This window comes from Danio rerio, chromosome 25 (genome assembly GCF_052040795.2).
Source record: "Danio rerio strain M-AB ecotype USA chromosome 25, GRCz13ab, whole genome shotgun sequence".
Classification (NCBI taxonomy): Eukaryota; Metazoa; Chordata; class Actinopteri; order Cypriniformes; family Danionidae; genus Danio; species Danio rerio.
In genome coordinates this window covers 21,399,213-21,422,065 of record NC_141045.1, presented here as the reverse complement: position 1 = coordinate 21,422,065, position 22,853 = coordinate 21,399,213, and the positions used below count along the sequence as shown (strand labels likewise).

The 22,853-nt window shown below is 31.8% G+C and overlaps 2 protein-coding genes and 1 long non-coding RNA gene across 31 annotated transcripts in view; 1 reads left to right on the top strand and 2 right to left on the bottom strand.

The window, feature by feature from the left end:
• The window catches only part of LOC101885990 (interleukin-17 receptor A), a 170,965-nt gene that overhangs the window by 103,850 nt on the left and 44,262 nt on the right, over window positions 1-22,853 (top strand). For 7 of the 25 annotated variants that reach the window (XM_087312216.1, XM_087312203.1, XM_087312215.1 and 4 more), the window contains exons 1-3: window positions 19-119; window positions 2,443-2,530; window positions 10,407-10,494. The exons of 2 other annotated variants lie outside the window; for them this stretch is intronic. The gene's annotated coding sequence lies outside the window, so the exon portion shown is untranslated. Of the gene's footprint in view, window positions 1-18; window positions 174-2,442; window positions 2,531-10,406; window positions 10,495-18,747; window positions 18,835-22,853 lie in introns of those variants that run through there. 16 more of the 25 variants (XM_087312221.1, XM_087312220.1, XM_087312199.1 and 13 more) reach the window with 7 other exon arrangements.
• Window positions 401-7,225, bottom strand: tnni4b.3 (troponin I4b, tandem duplicate 3). Of its 2 annotated transcripts, NM_001020668.1 has the most exon segments (8): window positions 401-1,041; window positions 2,413-2,586; window positions 2,673-2,762; window positions 2,839-2,970; window positions 3,903-3,947; window positions 4,424-4,427; window positions 4,566-4,599; window positions 5,794-5,822. In NM_001020668.1, coding segments are annotated over 7 exon segments (549 nt in total). In that variant the 5' UTR covers window positions 4,580-4,599; window positions 5,794-5,822; the 3' UTR covers window positions 401-951.
• LOC147837688 (uncharacterized) lies at window positions 9,914-16,289 on the bottom strand. 4 transcript variants are annotated; one of them, XR_015526462.1, is made up of 6 exons: window positions 15,996-16,289; window positions 14,116-14,147; window positions 13,958-14,028; window positions 12,430-12,739; window positions 12,231-12,320; window positions 12,097-12,129 (listed from the first exon to the last, which is right to left on the bottom strand). It is a non-coding gene; the product is annotated as an uncharacterized LOC147837688 (long non-coding RNA). The 4 variants fall into 4 exon arrangements; XR_015526461.1 differs by lacking the exons at window positions 12,097-12,129; window positions 12,231-12,320; window positions 12,430-12,739 and adding exons at window positions 9,914-10,125; window positions 10,224-10,306; XR_015526464.1 differs by lacking the exons at window positions 12,097-12,129; window positions 12,430-12,739.

The window sequence follows — 22,853 nt, the reverse complement described above, 5'->3', positions numbered from 1 at the left end:
CCGTTATTTTGAGGATGTGTAAACGTCAGTTCCACTTCTTTTTAGGTGAATCGTAGTTTAATTGTATTTTAATTTTGATGTGATTATAACCTTATTCACCTGATTTATTACTTTATCAGGTAGGTCGAATGAATTTATTTAAAATGGCGTCGATGCCATAACGAACACGAACAGTAAGTAGTTAAAGAAAACAAAAACATGTTTGTTGTAGTTAAACTATGGTAAACCACAAATTCACCATTCGCCTTTGCTAGACTAACTTTAACTGTGGTATTTGTTGTTATCCAAATTATTACAACTTGTATTGTAATACTGTACTGTAATATGCTACTGTAATGACTCAGTAAAAGTGCATTTGCATCTAGAAAATGTAAACAAATGGCCAATATTAGACAAAACAAACCAAAACACATGATAGTTTTATTGTTATTAAATATTCATACAAGTTAGCAGTAGCACATATATAACTATCATTACAATATACTTATTATTATAAAATGACAAGTGCAATTCTATAATAATCATATATTAAAATAAATACATATTTTATATGTGTATGTTTATGAGTATTTGGGCTGTAAACAGCGTGATAACAGCTTATAATTGTTTCATTCAGCCAGCTGTAAATGCAATAAAACCAATATAATTAGTTACCAACCAACCCCCCCCCCCCCCCCCCCCACCCCCCTCACACACACACAAACACACATCTATGTCATCATTTACTCACTTTAGGCTACTTATTTCTAGCCTTTATGAGTTTTGTTATTCTTTAAAACACAAAATAGGGTATTTAAAAATCTCAGAAACCTTTAACCATTTACTGTACTTCCTTAGTATTTGTTTTTCCTAGTGTGGAAGTCAATGGGTCATTTAAATAGCAGTAATTATTGCTTAACTAGTTGTCTTGTTTTATATTAACATATGGTATAATACATGTTTAAAAATGTATTAGGCACTTGGTCCAGCAAACAACTTCTTCCTGCCTTCCATGCCTGACATCGCATCGACATTTTTACGCCAGTCGGTCACTTCCTCTTTCTGTGTGAATAACAAGTAAATGGATATTTTGATAAACTATCAATATAAAAATTTTGGTATTTAGAAAAATGTGTAATAATATATAAACATAGTTACAAAAACAAAAGAAAGCATAATACTATAATAATATAATAATATTTTAATACATTGTAAAAAATAACACACACACACACACACACACACACACACACACACACACACACACACACCACACATATAAGATATATTTTTTTCTTTGAGATTGATAAATAATATGTACAGATATTTAATTATAAATATTTTAATAACGTAGTAGTTATTCTATATTATTGGCTTTTTTACTTTTAATATGTGCATAATGAATTTTTTATCTAATATATAAATTTAAAATAACTTATATAAAAACAGCAGAATTTGCAATAGATTCAAAAATTAAACAAAAGCAATTAGATCAAATTTAAATGTGCCATAACAGGTGATAGGTGAACCGACATAATAGTTTAAGTAAAATTAAAATAAAAATAAATGATGTATTAATAAGCACAAGCAAAATGAAAAGACGAATATTTTATGATATTTACATAATTTAATATTCAAAAAAATTTAACCACACAGATTAGAAAAAGCTTTAACCCTAAAATACATTACAAAATATTGTAAAAACATAATAAATAACCATATAAAATTATTTATATTAATGTAAAAATTTCCATTTTTATATAAGAATTTTAAATATTTATAATTTTATTTATTATTTAAATATTATTATATATCATTATGTACACTTATAATTACTAAAAATAAATAGGCAAGTATTTTTAACACGTGTAAATTCAGTTTAAATATAAATAATAATAACACATAAACAAAGATACATGTGATTTTTTTTTCTTTTTCAAATATTTACCAAAAAATGTTTAACAGAGCAAGGGATTTTTCACAGTATTTGCCATAATATTTTTTCTTCTGGAGAAAGTCTTATTTATTTTATTTCAGCAAGAATAAAAGCAGTTTTAATTTTTTAAAAATGAAGTTTTAAGGTCAACATTATTAAACCCCTTAAGCAATTTTTTCCCGATTGTCTACAAAACAAACCATCGTTAGTGACTTGCCTAATTACCCTAACTTGTCTTATTAGCCCTAACCTAGTTAATTATTTTAGTATCTTGAAAAATATCTAGTAAAATATTATGTACTATTATCATGGCAAAGATTAAAAAAAAATCAGTTATTAAAAATTACTCATTAAAACTATTAGGTTTAGAAATATGTTGAAAAAATTGGGGGAAAATATAGAGGGGCTCTAATAATTGAGAAAGGCTATCTGACTTTAATTTTATAAATATAAATGGTTGTGTACATTTTATTAAATGTAACTGAGGTGAGTCTTACCTTTTCCTCTTCTTTCTTCACTGTCTTTAGGTTTGCTTTAAAGTCAATGGACTCTTTGTGTTTGGCACCGAGCAGAGCTCCCAACATGGCATCAGCAGACACTCGCACTCTCTTCAAGGCAGGTCTCTTCATTTTACCCTTCAGCTCGAAGATTTTATGGTTTAAATCTACAATCTATGGTATTAAAAATACACACCAATAAGTGCTATTCAATAAGTAACAAATACGTTCAATAATGCTTCTACATCATCAACATGTACCTCTTTTTCATTTTTGGTAACTTTAGATTGAACATCATATCGCTCCTCATCAACTACATCGATTTTTTGGTGCAGTTCTTTGCATAAATTCTGTAAACAGAGCACTGGCGAGTGAGAAAGAACTTTATGAAGCGAATTCTGACTTAAAATGCGTACAAATATGAACCTGTAAGTCCTGAACCGACAGTCCGGAGAGTTTGAGAGGAGGACCTTTTTCACTAAGGGTTTGCTCTCTGTCCAGCCTTTTCTGCTCTTTCTCCTCCTCAAGCAATGTGCTCGCCTTCTTCAAGATTTTGGTCTGGAATGCATTAAATTAGGAGGATATGCTCATGTAATATACATAGATGCACAATGGTTAGACTAGTTGTGTATTCTGAATACTGGCTTACGAACTCATTTATACACAGGGAGTTTGAGGGAGGCACTTAAAACCTTCAATTCGATTGCAAAACATGGGGCAAACATTTGACCAAGTTTTATAATAAGACTGGGTTATACATTTGTTTTTAAAAATGATTAAAAAAAAGATGATTACAAAAGACATTTAAACATTTTTTATGCTCTTTAAGCCAAAATATGGTTTAGTGTTTTAATGTGAAGACAAACATTATCATTAATATTGCAAATAAAATTCTATGGAATATAACAATATAATATAATTATTATTATTGTTTTTGTTGTAAAATAGTATTTTCAATAATTTATTTTATAAAAATATTTTAATTTCAATAAATAACAAAAATATTTAAAAAAAATATTAATCATATTATTATCACTGTAAAGTAATATTTTTCACAGATTTATTTTATAAAAATATTTTAATTTATCAATAACAATAATAATTAAATAATAATAATAATCTTATTCTTGTAAAGTCATATTTTTCTCTGATTTATTTTACACAAATATTTTAATTAATTAATCAGTTATTAAATAATAATAATGTTACTAATTATTTTCTTTACTGAAATATTTTATTACAATATTTTAAATAATCATCTAATAAATAATAATACTATTACTACTAGTACTAGTACTACTACTACTACTACTACTACTACTACTACTACTACTACTACTACTACTACTAATAATAATAATAATAATAATAATAATAAAAAATTGCAATTAGATGCGTTTCTCACATTTAAACAAAAATTATTATCCAGTTTAAGGTCATTGACTGGCCATCTGTAGGAGTGGTAATTAGAAAGAAAAAAAAATACTCACTTTTAAAAACAGCCGTCGAGATGCTGTAATCTTGGGCTTACTTCTCTAAAGTAGAGAAATTATGTAATAATTAGTGTTGTCACAATACTGCAATTTCCAAGTTTGATACAATACCTTGAAAACATTGATATTCAATACGATTTTCAATACCACTAAAAGTATGCAAATGAAGTAAAATTACTAAACAATATGATGCTTTTATAAGGTACAGCAGCAGTCCTTATGTCCAAAAAGCAACAAACTATATTAATAAAAAAAATCACATTTTCTAATTAAAAGTGTTCAAGTGTTCAAATCTTAATATTATTATTAATTTTTCATCTTCCCGCTGGTGAGAAGAGAGAGTGTGAGAGAGCAAAGCCAGTATCGAGCAAAAGCAAGATTGTATCATTTAAAATATTTCAGTATCAATATGTATTGATATACAGTATCAATATTTTAGACAAAACCATTGATAATATATAAATAAAAATACATAAAGTGTCAAATTCATCATATTGTTTTAATATGTTGTTACTCACCGGGCTGCCAAAGATATAGGAGAAAAAATAAAATCAAAATTTTATTTTATGTGTAAACATACAGTATGCATCACTTTTTTTAAAATATGTAATAATTTATTATTTGCATAAGGGTCAACAAAAAAATTCTTAAAATACTTACGTAGATTCAGACATGTTTGTTTTGTTTCTGAAGACTTAAAAATGGCACATATTTGTTAAAAAAATTGTGTTCATTTTACAAACAAATAAGCATGGATAACATGAGTACTTGCATAAAAAATACTGCTTCAGTTTTGCTATATCAAAATATCATGTGTAATTGGCTTTTATTTATAACTCTTTATGAAATTAACAAGCAATTTCTAAGCGGGGTTATAATAATGAACTTGGTTCTATCACACATGTGAATCGATTCAGTTGTTCCGAAAAAGTGATTACAATTGTTACATTGTTGCTCTTTGCTCTTGGAGTGGTTCGCTTTCACACTGCAAAGTTTCTAATCTGACCAAAAGAGCTAAAACAAGTCACGTGTGAGTAAACTCTCCTCACATTGGTCAGTGTCAGGGTTTATTTTGCAGAGTCCTACGCAGCTGTTAGGAGAGGTGGTTTGGTGGGGTTTGACAAGGAGGGGTTAGAAGGGTGCCTATTTGAGAACCGGGAGAGAGACGCGAGATTACCGAGAGATTATCACTCGTTTGTGGGCATCTAGGAGACTCGCGAAACTTCCCGCCCTCCTCATAATTCTCTCTTCAAATAGCCGTATGCCTATTACATATCCATAAGATACTGTGATATAACCGCGCTCGGATCCTTGGAGCGATTGATTTGGCGTGGATCCTGCTGGTTTCACATATGCCAAACAAACCGTGCTAACTGGGCAAACGAGACAGGTTCCGAAACAAAATTGTTGGTGTTAAAGCACCCTGAAACATTATAAAACAATAATCAAACTAAATAATTTTTGTTATTTGAAAAAAAGAATAAAAACATATTTTATTTCTGCTAGTTGAAATATAAATATTTATCATTGTATTTCAAATAAATATATTTAAATTTAAGTAAATAAACAATTAAATAAGTAAATAAATCTCAATTTAAAGTATCATGTTAATTAAAATAACTAAAGCTAAAATGAAAACCATTATAAAGTATAGACATATTAAGAAAAAAAAAACTCAAAAATAACTAATACTTAAATAATATTTTAATAATTATAATTAAAAATATAGAAAAAGTAAAAATCTAACTACTAATAAATCCAAAAAACTTCACTACTTTTATAAAGCAATATTTTAAAATAATGTGCTTTCCTTTTTTCAGTGTAAGAAAATCAATTTAACATCACACATGAATAGCTTAAGCAGTCGATATACCCTAGAGGTCCTTACCTCAGATGATGGAAGTGTGACTTTGTTTTGGCCACAGGGAAGAAAGTCTGCAGATTTATAGAGTCTGATGTACTCGTAAGAGGCTCACTAAAATAGACCACTGTTTACAGCATTATCACTGTCAGATGCTTCACATTGCGGCCGCAGAGTGACAGAGCACCTGGTGCTCAAATGTACTTTATGTTCTCTGGACTAAGGGTGAGACAATAATACTCGAACAATCATTCATCACACTATACAGTTTAAATCAGAGTTAAACAGCAACCTACATTTTACATCGAGGTCACTGCTTAGTCTTATTTCAACCTAACAAGAGTGAAAGTATTAGACAACATTTTAAGATTCATCCCAGTTATTGTTATTCAGATGTTCCTTCTGCAAAATCTTCATTGTGTTCATAACTCAATAAACCAGCATGTTTTCCTGAGAAAAATAAGCCACGTCACACAGCAAAACAGACAAAAGCAGTTTCTTGAAGCTGAAAATTGAAATAATTAAATGGCGGCCCAGAGTCCTGACCTAAACCTGACTAAAAATCATTGGCAACAACGTTATGGGTAAGAAAAACGACAGTGAGTGAAGAAGTGGTGTCCAGTTAAATCCAGTTAGACTAGTGATGTTCTGTGAGAGAATAGGGAAGTATATGAGAGACTAGTGTTGGTATTCGTTACAAGGCCTCTACATGCTCATTTTTGACTGCTGTAACCTTCAGAACTTAAAATGACTTTGTACTACTAAAACTCCGTTAAATTCTGAATAATGAAGATCATGTATATTATATTATATTATATTATATTATATTATATTATATTATATTATATTATATTATATTATATTATATTATATTATTTTATTATTCATTGCCAGAGTGAAATGAACTGCCAAATTATCCAGCACGTTTTACACAGCATATGCCTTTTCAGCCGCAATTCATCACTATTATAATTATATAATATAATAATAATAATGATAACATATTTATATTTTCAAATTTTTACCTCCACTGTATGTGTGTGCGCTGTCTTATCACGTGTAGTTTAAAATGATATATAATTTCAGGTAAGCCTTTTTAGGGTTGTTTTGAATGGGTTAGGTTTTTTTTTTCTACATTCTTTACATGCAAGTATGAAAAAATTAAAATAATATCTGAATCTAATGACATATAGGATTTTTACATTATATTTAGATATTTTCTTAAAAATTCTGATCTGAAATGACAGATAATCATGAACAAGAGACCTCAAACAAAGTGATATCTGACCGCAGTTTTTCTTCTTCCTGGTATGTTGTTGTAGGCTGCCATCAATCGGTTTAAAGAAGAACTGCAGCTGTATTAAATATTAGCAAATGTCTACGGCTCTCTATTTAGTGTCTGCGTTCAATGGCAAAGTATAACGTTTATTTAATTACTGTTTTGAGGCTGCATGGTCATTCTTAATTAGAGTTTTTTATCTCATCAATTTTTGTTTGTTTGTTTTGAATATATGGGAGACTGGAACACCCAGAGGAAACCCACGTGAAGGCAGGCAAACTCCACACAGAAACGCCAACTGAGCCGAGGTTCGAACCAGCGACCCAGCCACCTTCTTGCTGTGAGGCGACAGCACTACCTACTGCGCCACTGCCTCGCCCCATATTTAGCATAATTTAACTTCAGTAAATTATGGCAAAAGGGAATTTTGTTGATTTGAACCTTGAAATCTCCTTTTCATCTGACTGGTTAAGAGCATTTATTTATATATGTAACATTGTACAAAACCTTTAAATCAATGTGTTTATTCCACCATTCCTTATAGGTTGGTATGTGGTAATACTTTACAATGTGGTTGCATTTGTTAACCCATATAATTAGTTTTGGTGGTATAAATTAGCATAGTGCTTTTTAGGTTGCATTTATATAATATAATATAATATAATATAATATAATATAATATAATATAATATAATATAATTATAATATAATATAATATAATATAACATAACATAACATAACATAATATAATATAATATAATATAATATAATATAATATAATATAACATAACATAATATAATATAATATAATATAATATAATATAATATAATATAATATAATATAATATAGGTAGTGCTGTTGCCTCACAAGAAGAATGTCGCTGGGTCGCTGGTCCGATCCTCGGCTCAGTTGGCGATTCTGTGTGGAGTTTGCATGTTCTCCCTGCATTCGCGTGTGTTTCCTCCGGGTGCTCCGGTTTCCCCCACAGTCCAAAGACATGCGGTACAGGTGAATTGGGGAGGCTAAATTGTCCGTAGTGTATGAGTGTATCTGTGGATGTTTCCCAGAGATGGGTTGTGGCTGGAAGGGTATCTGCTGTGTAAAAATGTGCTGGAAAAGTTGGCGGTTCATTCCGCTGTGGCGACCCCAGATTAATAAAGGGACTAAGCTGAAAAAAGAAAATGAATGAATGAATAATATAATATACAGTAATATAACATAATATATATTTATTTTACTTGAATGTGAAATAATGTGAAGGTGAATGTGAAACTTGAATTATTTTACTTAGATGTTGCGACTTGTATGTAATTTTTTTCATTCATAACCTCAAGCAACAGTAAAAATAATATAAAGTTATTATATTAATATTATAAACATAAATAAAAATAAAATAATGTTAAATATGGCATTTACTTATAAAATACTTGAGCTGCATGAACAAACCATCATTGGTTTATTTTTATTAACTTTCATAATGTTAAACACAAATGTATTGCAGTTTTTTATGTACTGTCAGTTAGGATTAAGAACTGTTTTATAGCAGAACCTTGGTTTGTGTTTTTGTCCAACCCATCTTTGAAAATTGGCAAAAATTATGCATGCCGGACCAGTATATGGTGATATCACTTTATAGAAATAATATCACTGGGTTCAATTCGAAAGGGATCATCCCTATGCCCTAAACCAGGGGTCACCAAACTTATTCCTATAGAGGTCCGGTGTCCTGCAGATTTTAGCTCCAACCCTAATCAAACACACTTTATCAAGGTAATCAAGGTCTTACTAAGTATAATTGAACAACCAAGGCAGGTGTGTTGAGGCAAGTTGGAGCCCTCCAGGACTGAGATTGGTGACCCCTGACCTAAACCCATCTGAGGGCCCCACTTAAGGGATTATGGCATTTGGATAAGCCTTTTTGAATTGAGTGCAGTTTGTGACACCAAACAAATTCCCTGCTCAAAGGATCATGGCTCAAAGTGTCTATCAGTTGTATTTTTCACAATCCTTCAAAGTGGCCAGTTTAAGGTTTGGAAAGACATCTCAATAAAGGCGGACATGATTGTCATTGAAGTGTCCTACAGAGGGTAATATATACAGTTTGGAAGGCACAAATTGTCTTTGCACACATACGGTACAATCTACCCTTATTGTTTTTGTTGTTAAAAATGATCCAAAAAAGTGCACTTTCAAACCATTATTAAAAATAGTTTCAGTCCCTTAAACACTTTCAGGTTTTTGTTTTTAGTTTAAAATGGTATCATGTAAATCTTCTAAAGAATATTTATATAATAGAGCTCACACCAGACCTACTGTATAAAAACAATATTGTTACTACACTGTAAAACCCAAAAAGTTATGGTAACTCAATCCATTTGAGGAAACCGGTTGCAACAAACCATTTAAGATCAATAACTAATCCTAATGAGTTTTGTGAACTAAATCTATTTGAGTAACCGAAACAATTTGAGCACAGTAAAACTTGATAAATAAAGAGAACTCAAACCAACTAAACTGTAAAACCCAAAAAGTTAAGGCAACTCAAACAGTTTGAGAAAACCGATAACTACAAACCATTTGAGTTAAAAAACAAATCAATACGAGTACTGTGAACTTACTTCATTTGAGTTAAAGTAATGAGGTACTTAATTAACTCATTACCTTCAACACTGAGTTCAAAACTCTTTTGAGTAACTCAAGTGAGTAGAATTCACTTTCAGTAATATTTGAGTTTTTAGAGTTTTTGAGTTGAGTTTTTTAAGTTAACGACACTCATTTCATTTGATAAAGTTGACTGTTGGTTTTTACAGTGTACATTCATTCATGACATTTTTTTTCTACAATATTGAACAATAAAGACTGACAAATTCAACCAATCAGAATCCTTTAAGTACAGACTTATAATAAACAGAACATCATCATGCATTGGTGTGGACTAATTCTATATGTTTATTTTTTAAGTTATTTTTTAAGATGATGATAAATGATGTTAGCAATGATCCGTTTGCCTTAAAATGAAATATTACAGCATTACTGTATGAAACATTTGAGGCCATCTCTGATTTGGTGTTGCTCCCAACTACAAGACAAATAAAGAGGTTTTATGTGCTACATAAAGTAATTATTTAAAATAAAATGATAAATAAAAATGAGGGCCTGTGTGCCATAGTTTTTAACCTCTTATTGTCCAGCATCAAACAGCTTCTTCCGGCCCTCCATTCCAGAGATGGCCTCCACATTCTTACACCAGTCGGTCACCTCTTGGGCAAAAACACACAATTTATGAATATTAGCGATTTACAGATTTAAAATATTTAATGTTGTCTTTATCTTCTCCTCATCTTTCTTTACTGTCTTCAGGTTAGCTTTGAAGTCAATGGACTGTTTGTGTTTGGAGCCTAGAAGGACTCTCAGCATGTGCTCAGCCTCTTGTGCTCACTCTCTTCAGGTTAGGCCTCTTCAGCTTGCCCTTCATCTCAAAGATATTTTGACTCATTTCCTGGATCCTTATAAACACATCCTTTGAGCTGCTAAACTAACAGTTCAGATTCAGTGCTAAAAGAACACTAGTTTTAGGGAAATTTCATTTTGAAATTAAATTTGTTTCATTAAAGGATTTGTTGCCTCAAAAAATAAAAATTCTGTTGTTAAATACTCATCCTCATGTCGCTTCAATAACCTGAGACCTTCATTCATCTTTGGAACAAAATTTATATTTTAGATGAAATCCTGTAGCTATCTCTGGCTCCATAGACAGGAACAGTTCCAGAATGTTCAGAAAAAGAATACATTGTCAAATTATTCCACGTGACTTCAGTGTTTCAACTGTAATCATACAAAGCTCCAAGAACACTTTTGTGCACCAAATAAACTGTAAAAATGACTTTGTTCTCTCTTTCTCATCAATTCATCAGGGTGTGCATTTAAAATTGGCAGTATGACATGTCATAGTCAGCAGCACAACACAGAAGTACTGTATCTTATAATAGGGCTCCATTGAGCGTTTAATATTCACTTTATTCTTTACTTACGAGCTTGGGCATCCATTTGCATCTTTATGGCTTGAGACATCACTCATTTTTCAACATTAAAAACAGCACGTTATGCTGCTTGATGTTGCAAACTTATATTTTCATATTATATGATTTCGCCTTGTTTGTATAATCATGCAAACACTTGTTTGTAGAGCGAGTAGTTTGACTGTTTTTCTGCAGTTTATTATTCCTAGTCATTTCTACTATAAGCAGCAGAATCAAAAGTTTTAAAACAATTGCGAAAACGGCCGCACTTACGCATGAAAGAATAAGGTCAATACAATGCTTCTGAGTTGAGCTGCTGACTCTATTGGCATTATGTCAAACTGCCAATTTTAAATGAACACCCTGATGACCTGAAGAGAAAGAGAAAACAAAGTAATTTTCACAGTTTATTTGGTGCACAAAAGTGTTCTTGGAACTTCGTATGATTACAGTTCAACCACTGAAGATAAACAAAGATCTTACAGGTTTGTTACAACATTAGGGTGATTGATTAATGACAGTATCTTTATTTGTATTATTATCTCTTTAACCCTCATGTTTTCATAGAACTCTGTGAACATCATTCACCCTTCAGGTAAAAAATGACCCACCATTACTAAACCTGTAAAATAAAGGATCTAAATTTAATTGTAACCCTTAAATCTATTTTGCATGAAGAAATAACTCCATCTTCATCACAAACTCTGTGAATGTCTAGGTTTCCCTCATGAGTTTGGAGTTTTTCATCATTGTTTAATGAGTGGGCACCACTTGGAAGATTACTTTGTTCTATAGTAAATGATATATTTTTTAATGCTAAAAACACATGAAAAATGAAAAATTTTAGCAAGACGAGATTCATAAAAGTTAAAGCAGCATATTCTACAGTTTAGTGTTCTGGCGTAATAAAAAAAAAAAAAAAAAAAAAAAAAAATATATATATATATATATATATATATATATATATATATATATATATATATATATATATATATATATATGTGTGTGTATATATAATTATTATTTTTTTTAATGTTGGGGTCATTGTTGGAGAAGTCACCAAACTTTAAGATAAAAAAAAAACATTGTTTAGTTTTTTCTGCTGCTAAAATGGCCATTTTTGATTCGTAAGCAGTAAATTACATAAGTATACAGTTTTTTGTACCTCTTTGTCATTTTTGGCCACCTTAATGCTGATGTCATAGCGTTTCTCATTAATCATATCATTCTTTTGATGCAAATTCTTGCAGAGTTCCTACACACAAAACAGAGTTTAAAGGAATAAAACAGTTTACTTGAAGTCTGTATGTAGGATGCATTATAAAAGTAAAAGTAATTTCTGGAGGGTCATAAGTGTTTCTCACATATAGTGGTGAGATTGAGAGGGAAACTAAACTCTGCTTGCAAAGAGTTTGACTTTTGAAAGAACTATTCAGTTGTGAAAGAACAGTGTAAGTATAGGTATGTGGAGATGCCCCAGGATCGAGAGTCACTATTGACTTTCCTAGAATCTACATCTTCTTCCATCTCCGATCTTGCCCTTTAAGCAATACCAGTCTACATCACTGCTGGTGGGAGAGGCTGGTTAAGTCCTTTACACCACGGCAGTGTGCAATCTCCACCATCAGCATTTCCATTGCTGTTTACAGTAGCCTCATCTTCAGGATGCCAGATCTGTTATTATCATGCATGCCAAAACAAACATTTTCTTTTTTTTCTATTATGGACAAATAAATTACTATTATTAATACACTTTTTTCTTAAACCCAATGATTTTGTATACATTAGGGCTATACTCCATTAATATCATGGTCATATATTTCCTCAATGTGAAAAAAAAGATTTTTTGAAATTGTTGCAAATAAAAAATAAAAAAACCTGAAAAATCAGATGTACACAAGTATTCAGCATTTATGTTTGGAGAAAACCAAGCACAGCTCATCACCAGGCTAATACCAAACCCGTTTTTCAGCAGCAGGAAATGGAAGACTAGTCAGGATAGAGGGAAAGATGAATGCAGCAATGTACAGAGACATCCTGAATGAAAACCTGCTTCAAAGTGGCTTCACAACAACTTTGTGAATGTCCTTGAGTGACCCAGCTAGAGCCCAGACCTAAATACTATTAACATCTCTAGAGAGATCTGAAAATGACTGTATATTGTCACTTCCCATTCAACCTGATAGAGCTTGAGAGGTGCTGCAAAAAGGAATGGGCAAAAATTCCCAAAGACAGTTGTGCCAAGCTTGTGGCATCATATTCATAAAGACTTAAGGGTGTAATTGCTGCCAAACATCAACAAAGTATTGAACAAAGGCTGTGAATACTTATGCACATGTGATTTTTCAGCTTTTTGATTTTTTTATAAATTTGCAACAATTCAAAAAAATATTATTTTTTTTCACATTGTCATCACAGGGTATTTTGTAACGAATTTTGAGGAAATAAATGTATTAAATAAATTTAATCCATTTTGGAATAAAGCTGTAACATAATAAATGTAAAATGTGAAGCGCTATAATACTTTCCAGATGCACTGTATAATTTGCTTACCACAGTTTTACTAAATTTAACCATAATTTATACAAAGATCATGGGGCTTTATATTTAAGAAAATCTATACCTGCTGAAAAAAAAACTAAAAATAGAAAACATTTTCAAAACAATTTCTAATAATACAGTGACAGTATCTCTAGTTGTATATTTTATTTTATTTTTTAGCAGGAATTAGAATTAGCATATTACATTTTACTATGGATATTGATCGAAAAGTACACAGACTTAAAAGATTTTTTTTTTTTTTTTGGAAGATTTTAAAGCGCCATATTTATATATAGAAAACCGATATGCTACACATTGTAATTATAATTTAGGTCAGCAGGTGGCGCTCACCTTCAAGCCCAGCCGACGAGCTGACGTGATCTTGGGCTTTGGCTTTGATTTAGGTGTTCAGTTGAAGCATTCTGTGTAACATGGAAGAGAATGTTGATTGAGACATATGACAGATATCATAATTCAGTCCTTTTTAAAGATGAAGATAATATACTCACGCGTCAGACATCTTCCTGTGCTCTTCGTTTATCTGCAGTATAAAGTAACCATTTAATACAATCATTTCTACTTTGAAATACATAATAGGGAAATTAACAAACTAGAATCATCAAAATGACACAGATTTAGTAGAAATTGTTGTGCTATTTAAAGTTTATAATGACCTTTTACGTGTTTAAATACTATTTTTAGATTCAGTTTATTCTAATGATTTTAGTAGCTATTTAATAAAGTGTTTTTATTCATTGGTTTAAAACATTATTAGATAAATAATAATAATAATTATTATTATTATTATATAATAAAATATTAATCAATAATTTATTTGCATGATTGTTTGTTTGTTTCAAATAATTAAAATGTATTTAATAGTTTCAGTTTTTTTCAGGTTTTTGTTTTCACACTGGATTTTAAGCATGTTTTCTGCAGGTTTCATCAAACCAAATTTAAGACTTTGTAACACCCTTTTAAGAATTAAATTTAAAAGTTTATAAAGGGCTAAACACAAATGATTTTTTGTAAAAGCCCTTTTTTTTATCAAAATCAAATGTAGTTATTTCTTAACCAAATATCATAATGTGTCTAGTTGTGTACACTTTTTTTTCAACATGTTTCATTTTTTATAACAAGTTTAGCATTGTTAAAAGTTTACTTATTATGAAAATAAAATACAAAATACATATTTGTTTGCTTTTTGTCCAAATTAATTAAGTATAATTCCCGTTCAACCAAATACAGATCATGTAAAGGAATATATTGCTGTTATTATAATGAGGAATTATGTAATTGATTTTAGTTTTCTTGTCCTGATTAGGGAATTTTATTAAAATAATTTGCTGTAAAAATTGTGAATTGAATCTCTTTGCAATAAGAAAAAAACTATTATATATATATATATATTTAGATGAACTGTTAGTAATTGGATAAGTGTCTTTTAAAATTAAGACCAGTTTAAAATTATTTAAGACCTAAAACACAATATATTTGTGAATTTAATACTTTTTAAGGCCTAAAATTTTGTTTTTGAAATTTAAGACATTTTTAGACTTTTTAAAACCCTGCGGACACCCTGTTAAACTAAAAGCAAGCTTGAGTCCATATTTGTCTTCAGTTAGTTATCAAAGCAGCATTTCTTGTTTGTATGTAAATAGCACATATAAGTAAATAGAGTTATACTTAAAAGCCGACAGATAGTAGTTGTATACATGTAAAGTATTAGTACATAAACAATTCTGATTTTTTTTTATTGATAGGTTTAATTTAATGAATGTACATATTTTAATCGTTCTTATGCTTAATAATAACAAAATTAATCATATAGTGGAATAGTATAAACACAAGAAAGAGAATATAAAGTCATTTAAAGGGTAATGCTGCCTGCAAGTATCACTTTTCATATGCATTGGTTATGCAAAAATACACATTTTTTTCAAAACAACAGTCAACATAAACATCTTATTATTTCAAAAATCATTTAATAGCAGAAAACACAGCATCATTCTTGTAATAAACTTTTCATATTTAATACAGTATTATGCAATATTTGAAAGGTCATGCATAAATGAATAGTAATCCCTTAATGACAGTGGTAATCAGATCCTTTAATGTATCCGTTTGACCTGTTAGTCCTCTACACAGCGGTAAGAGCTCTGTGAATAGCGTTCCTCAATTTTAGCATAGGTGAAAATCTTACGGGATTGTCGCTAATTTGAGAAACATTGCAATAGATAATGCAAATGTGCCCAATTTCCTACCAAATCTAAACAAATAACATTTACATATCTACAACCACATCAGGATTATTTAAATATAAACCCTTTTAATGACTAATTTGCCTTTAAAAATGCTCAAAAAATGAATCAAAAATGAAGAGACTTACCTGCTAAAAGAAGCAAAGACAGGAGTGAGAGTTTACTGGCTGACCGGGGATGAAAATCCTTAGAAATTTATAGTATCAGCCTTAAGGGCAACGTCTTACTAAAATAGACACCTGTCTGTGCCGCTCTACTGACATTTACTGTTCACACAGTAAACTAGCATAGTAAAACGTTCGTTTAGACGGGGCTATGTAGTTTGAAGCGATCTGAATACCTTCCGATACCTACAAATTGTAATGTGCTTTTAGTTAGAGCTGCACAATATATTGATTCAGCATATGCCAATGTGTGCATCTGCAATAGACACATCACAGAATCTGCAATTTCGAGTTGGAATTATAGCTGACTTGGAACTACATTGTTTGTAAATTGCTTGTGTTTTTAAGGCCTGTGACGATTTCATGCAAATTCAAACCATTTGTGTATGAGAAATGACAGCTTTTGTAGCTTAAACAAAAATTAATCGTTTACATTTTTATGCAGTGAAGACTATAGTGTTATTTATTTACATTTGATTATTAAATGTCTGTACCTGAGCACTCTCCAGAAAACTACTGTATAAAGCCCCATTTCATTTCATTTTGTTTTGCTATATTTTATTTATATATGCTACAATTTGTTTGTTATATTTCATGCAAATGCACTGCCCTACATCCCCATCAGTCTAAAATGATTCATTCTTTCCCAATAGAGCTGTTCAAGTCATCTGGTGAAATTATATTCATATTGCAATATATGTATAAAAACAAAACATCATAGTGCCCTTACTTTTAATGCACTAGCAGTGCTCATAATAGAAATATAAAATTAGATGTCAGATAATATTTAAATATATACATTAATTATATGAATGAACATGAATTTTCATATCCTAATATTTGTCATTAATATTTTAGATAATATGTATATTCAGTACACAGTTATATGAAAAAAAAGCAAGAGACTACTTGACAATTCTCTGGTTTTAACATTTATTAGTTTTAATCTGTAAACTACACTGTTAACAATTTCTCAATCAATTACTTGCAAACATGGGCCATATCACCCTGCAGCCCAAGACCGGTTACTCACTGAAGCTAAGCAGGGCTGAGCCTGGTCAGTACCTGGATGGGAGACCACTAGGGAACACTAGGTTGCTGTTGGAAGTGTTGTTAGAAGGGGGTGGTCAACCTGAGGTCTGCGTGAGTCCTAATGCCCCAGTAAAAGTGAAGGGGACACTACACTGTCAGTGGGCGCCGTCTTTCGGATGAGACGTTAAACCGAGGTCCTGACTCTCTGTAGTCATTAAAAATCCCATGGCACTTCTCGTGAAAGAGCAGGGGTGTAACCCCGGTGTCCTGGCCAAAGTCCCTCTATCGGCTCATACGATCATGGCCTCCCAATCATCCCCTTCCACCGAATTGGCTCAATCACTGTCTCCCCACTCCACTAGTAGCTGGTGTGTGGTGAGCGCACTGGCGCTGGTATCGTGTGGCAGCCGTCGCATGATCCAAGTGGATGCTGCACACTGGTGGTGGTGTGGAGAGACCCCCCTCATGATTGTGAAGCGCTTTGGGTGTATGGCCATACACAATAAATGCGCTATATAAATACACATTACATCACATTATAAACATACTGTATTTACATTTACAGCACTATTTATCTTGCTATATGTGCATTTAAAATATTGTATCTTACTGTAAAATATACAGTCATTTTCACAATGCAACTTTAAAATACAGTAACTTACCTCATTACCGTTCTACAGTACAATCAATTTCATATTACAGTTAAAGGTAAGTTATTACAAATCGTTACCAATGTACTTATGACATTTCCTCCAAATTTCATTTGGTCGTTTAGATCATTTTAAAAAAAGGTGCCATGTTTACTTTTAGACAACACTATACTAACTAACTCTACTATACTATCTTTTTCTTATGGAGCTGCGTCAATTTTGTCACTGAATATTAAGTAAACAAATCTCACAGAATTTAACTAATGAGATGTGGCTTTATATATTACAACATTTTCATATTTTTTAACTGATTAAATCTAACAGGATTTGATTTCAACAGATTTAGATTGATTCTAAGAATTCTGACAGCATACATTTAAAAAAAAATGACAAATTAAATGAAATCAGAAAGTTACAAGCAGTTAATGGTGAAAACTCTGGTTCACATAGTTGTATTTACAATAGGGTACTGTACATGCAGAGCTAGTGTTGTTCCCATACACATAAACCTCCGGTGACATGTATTGTGATTTTTGTTCCATTTTATACAGTTCCTTTTACAGCATCGATGTTGTAATGTAATTAAAATACATTCAGTTAATTAAACTTTGGCATTAATTTAGTTGTTCAAGCGTAAAACGAAACAAAAGGCCTTTTACTCGCACTCACCCGTCAGAATCGGCAGGCTAGCACGGAGCTCCATTGAATATACTAGGGTAAAATAAATGCTCATATTATAAAAACATGGCAGGAAAAAAAATAATTTAATGCAGTGCTTCTTATACAATCTGAAACCCACTTTATATCGGAAATCACTCAGCCAGTGTAGATCGCTAATTTTCAAAGAAAATTTACCTTAAACGGGCAGATTTTTGCATTGGCATACAGTTCTCTGAAAGCTCTTATCCCAGGTTACTGGCAAATTAAAAGTCCTGTTAGCATGCTTCAGCATATACCCTATTTGTTTTGCAGAACAAACAGGGTTTTGTAGCTTTGCATGATCTAAACATGGACTTTTTTTGGTCGATTTTCAGATTTGAACATTGCTCCATATGGATCATGAGGGAACTCTCGATTTCATTGAAAATATCTTGATTGGATGGGACTGGAACGATGTGGGGGTAAATAATCAATAACAGACTTTTCAATTTTGTTGAACAAACCCTTGAAGTTGCACATCGCAGTTCATCTAACAGCCACTGGTGTCGCTAACAACAAGAGTTTAACTATAGATCCGTGCAGCACGGTGGTACAGTGGGTAGCACAATCTCCTCACAGCAAGAAGGTCACTGGTTCGAGCCCTGGCTGGGTCAGTTGGCATTTCTGTGTGGAGTTTTCTCCCTGTGTTGGTGTGGGTTTCCTCCGGGTGCTCCGGTTTCCCTCAAAAGTCTAAAAACAAAAGCTAAATTTTCCGTAGTGTATGTGTGTGAATGATTGTGTATAGATGTTTCCCAGTCATGGGTTGCAGCTGGAAGGGTATCCGCTGTGTAAAAAAAAAAAGTTGGCGGTTCATTCTGCTGTGGTGACCCCAAATTAATAAAGAGGCTAAGCCGAAAATAAAATAAAAATGAAGGAGCCTGATTTATCAGAGGTCGCCACAGCGGAATGAACCGCCAACTATTCCGGTAAATGTTTTACACAGTGAATGCCCTTTCAACTGCAACCCAGTACTGGGAAATACCCATACACACTCTCATTCACACACACTCATACACTATGGTCAATTTAGTTAATCTAGTTCACCTATACTGCATGTCCTTGGACTGATGAAAACCGGAGCACCCGAAGGAAACCCACACAAACACATTACAAAAAATTTTAGAAACATTGTTCATGAAAATAAAAGAAATAGAACTATATAAAAATGAGGGAAAGGATAGAAGTATTAATAGCTAACATTTCCTACAATCTAAGTTTATACCAGTTAATTGCAATGTAATGTTATGCCATGACAGTCCTCTCATGAACGTGATAATTTCCATGCACATTAAGCAAGCAATTTTCTGGCAGGAGGCAACATGGTATAAATCTTTTCTTGAGTTTGGAGGACAGTGAGGTGGAAAAACTGTCTGATTGTAATGTGAGCTGCTTTAGTCACACCTCATTCTCTCTGAGGTGACGCTCCGAGACATGTAATGAATTACCACCTGCCGTTTGTCCTGGATATATTTTTAGGCCAGATGATGGGATGCCAAACGCCAAAGTTCTTGTCTTTAAATGGTATAGTGTTCATATGAAAACTGCAACAGGCAGTATGAACAGGCTTACTTTAGTTAACTAAAACTAATGCTAAAGACATTAAAAGGCATTTTGTTGCTTGAAATAATATGTTAACTGGAATAGTAGAATACTAAGAAATGTAAGTTTTGCAGTATATAAATAAACTAGTATCTCTGTTATTCTAGAATAACACTAGTAACAGTTCTTTGCTCATTTTTATGACATATTGTAATGTATTTTTTGGAGAAATATAGCTATGCCTTTAAGAGATCAATAAACATTTACATGACACTATTTTCAACTGAAAACTGAAAACATTAATGAACAAAAAAACATGAAGTTTACAATCACATGCACAGATATATTTTCTTGCTACAGTCATGTCTCAGTTAAAGGCAATGTATACTCAATTTTTTTAAGTTTTATTTGATTCATTTGATTAATTTCGATTCATTCAATTTATTCAACAGTAGTATATGTTTTAGTACGTCACATTGCCTGTCACTACAATCTGGTCAGTCATAGTTGATTACAGTTGATTTACAGTATTCCAACTCAAAAAATTACTTTTGCTGCTTGTTCAAATTACTTATTTAAAATGAGTTAGAAAGAACAAAATTCTTTAGTTTTTTTTTTTTAGGGACTTAATTGTTTCATGTTTGATGCACTTAAATTTGTAAAAATTATTGAGTTAACTGAATTGATTTGTGTTATGATGACATGAAGGAATTATGTGGAACCCACATAGTTTTTACAGAGTATATAGCAAATGAAGCATGCTGGAGCTCTTTAAAGCAGGATGGATTTTGATTCATTGTGTATTAGCCAGAAAAAATAGAAGCCTCTTACCTTTACATATACATGCTAGATGAAACCTAAATAAAATGATCACTAAGATCTGTTATTAGTTCTAAATTAGAAATAGAAATAGTTCTAAATTAGTGTACACACTAAACTCACTTATTATTAGTTAATACAAATCAATTCTTTTGAATGCAGTTAATGGTTTGAAAGCACTAAATAATAACAGACATCTGGTAACCTAATATCTCTGTGTATACAACATTTTAAAATACATTTAAAATACAACTTTTCATTCATTTTTCTTTAGCTTTGTCCCTTATTCATCAGGGGTCACCATAGCGGAATGAACCACCAACTATTCCTGCATGCCCTTCCAGTCACAACATAGTACTAGGAAACATCCATACATTCTTGCATGCACTCAGTACAGTACGGTCAATTTTGATTATCCAATTTACCTATAGAACATGTCTTTGAACTGTAGGGGGGAACCATGCACAGCACCAAGAGGAAACCCACACCAAAACTGGGAGAACATGCAAACTCCACACTGAAATGCCCACTGGCCTAGTCGGGATTTGAACCATTAACCTTCTTGCTGTGAGAGGACAGGGCTAACCACTGAGCCATCCTGCCACCCAAATACATGACATTTTTATTTTCCTAATATTTAAGCTGCAATATCATCTGACTACACAAAAGTTTTCCAACGTCTTAAATATATGCAAGGCCTTTCAAATGGTATTCAGGACCAACTATTGATACCAGCACATCTTTATCTAATAAACAAAGTTTAAACGCATATTCCTGAATCCTGACAAGCGATATATATTCAATCATAGGCTCAGAAAGCCTTACAGCAGCTCCAATAACCACAGAGATTTGCACTACATGTACTTTACTGTGCTATTTGTATAATTTAAGGCTTACTATTTCACTACATGGGATACACTGACAAAATAGGATAAACAAGACAATATATTTTTTTACTTGTCTAAAAAATACTTTTTGATTAAGATATTTTAGATATTTGGACTAAAAACAAGACAACCCCCCCCCCTTTTTTTTTTTTTTTTGCAGTGTACTTTCTTGCTTTCACTTACTCACTCTTCACTCCATTGATTTTTGGGATTTTGTATCTAATTTGCAGGCATCAGTGTTACATTATAAATATATACCGGAGACTTTACAGAGCTTCCAGTTAAGGTGGGATGTCTGTAATAAACAATAGCAACTATAAAACTAACAACATTTAGGATCAATTTAATTTAAATCACTTTTAAAAAAATCCAGCTGATAAACAATATAAACTGTATCAGCCAATCAAAATCAATCCTGCTTTAACATTTAAAGGAACATTCCGCTTTTTTCTTTGTAGATAGGCTTATTTACAACTACAATGTTAAACAGTTGAGTTTTATAGATTTTATAGAGAATGGAGCACTTTTAGCTTAGCTTAGCATAAATCATTTCATTGGATTAGACCATTAGCATATCATTTTAAAAATGATCAAAGAGTTTTGATACATTTTCTATCTAAGGCTTGACTCCTTTGTAGTTACATTGTGAACCTAAATGGACAGAAAATCTGTTGTTGTTTTTTTCCAGCATAATAATCGATGAACTTTGCTTTCGTGGCATGGCTGCAGCAGGTGCAATTATATTACACATCACCTGACCGGCTGTAGCTTCCATCAATATTACCAACATGACCACCTGCTTGCACTTGGAGAAGGTGACAAAACTGCAGCGTGCGCTTATAATAAACAGAACAATGATGTGCTAATTTTTATGGTTATTGTTCTTGGCATGAGCAGGCCTTTATTCAGGCTACTGATTTCAATCATTCCACTTTGATGCAATATTTTAAAACAACAAGGGCATTTTTTAAGCTCCACATATTTACAAACACAGTTGATATATGTCAGCCACGTTATGTCTGTTTTGGGTGGGGTCAAATGAACAAATGTTCATGGCAAGGTCAGGACCGACAGGTCTCGCTACATTTAGAACCGTTGTATCAAAACATCTCCACAAGTCTTTTGAACGGCTTCATCTTTGAAGTCTTTAATAGCGGGTTCTTATTGCAGGCAGTTTTTAAAAGAAATAAACAAAA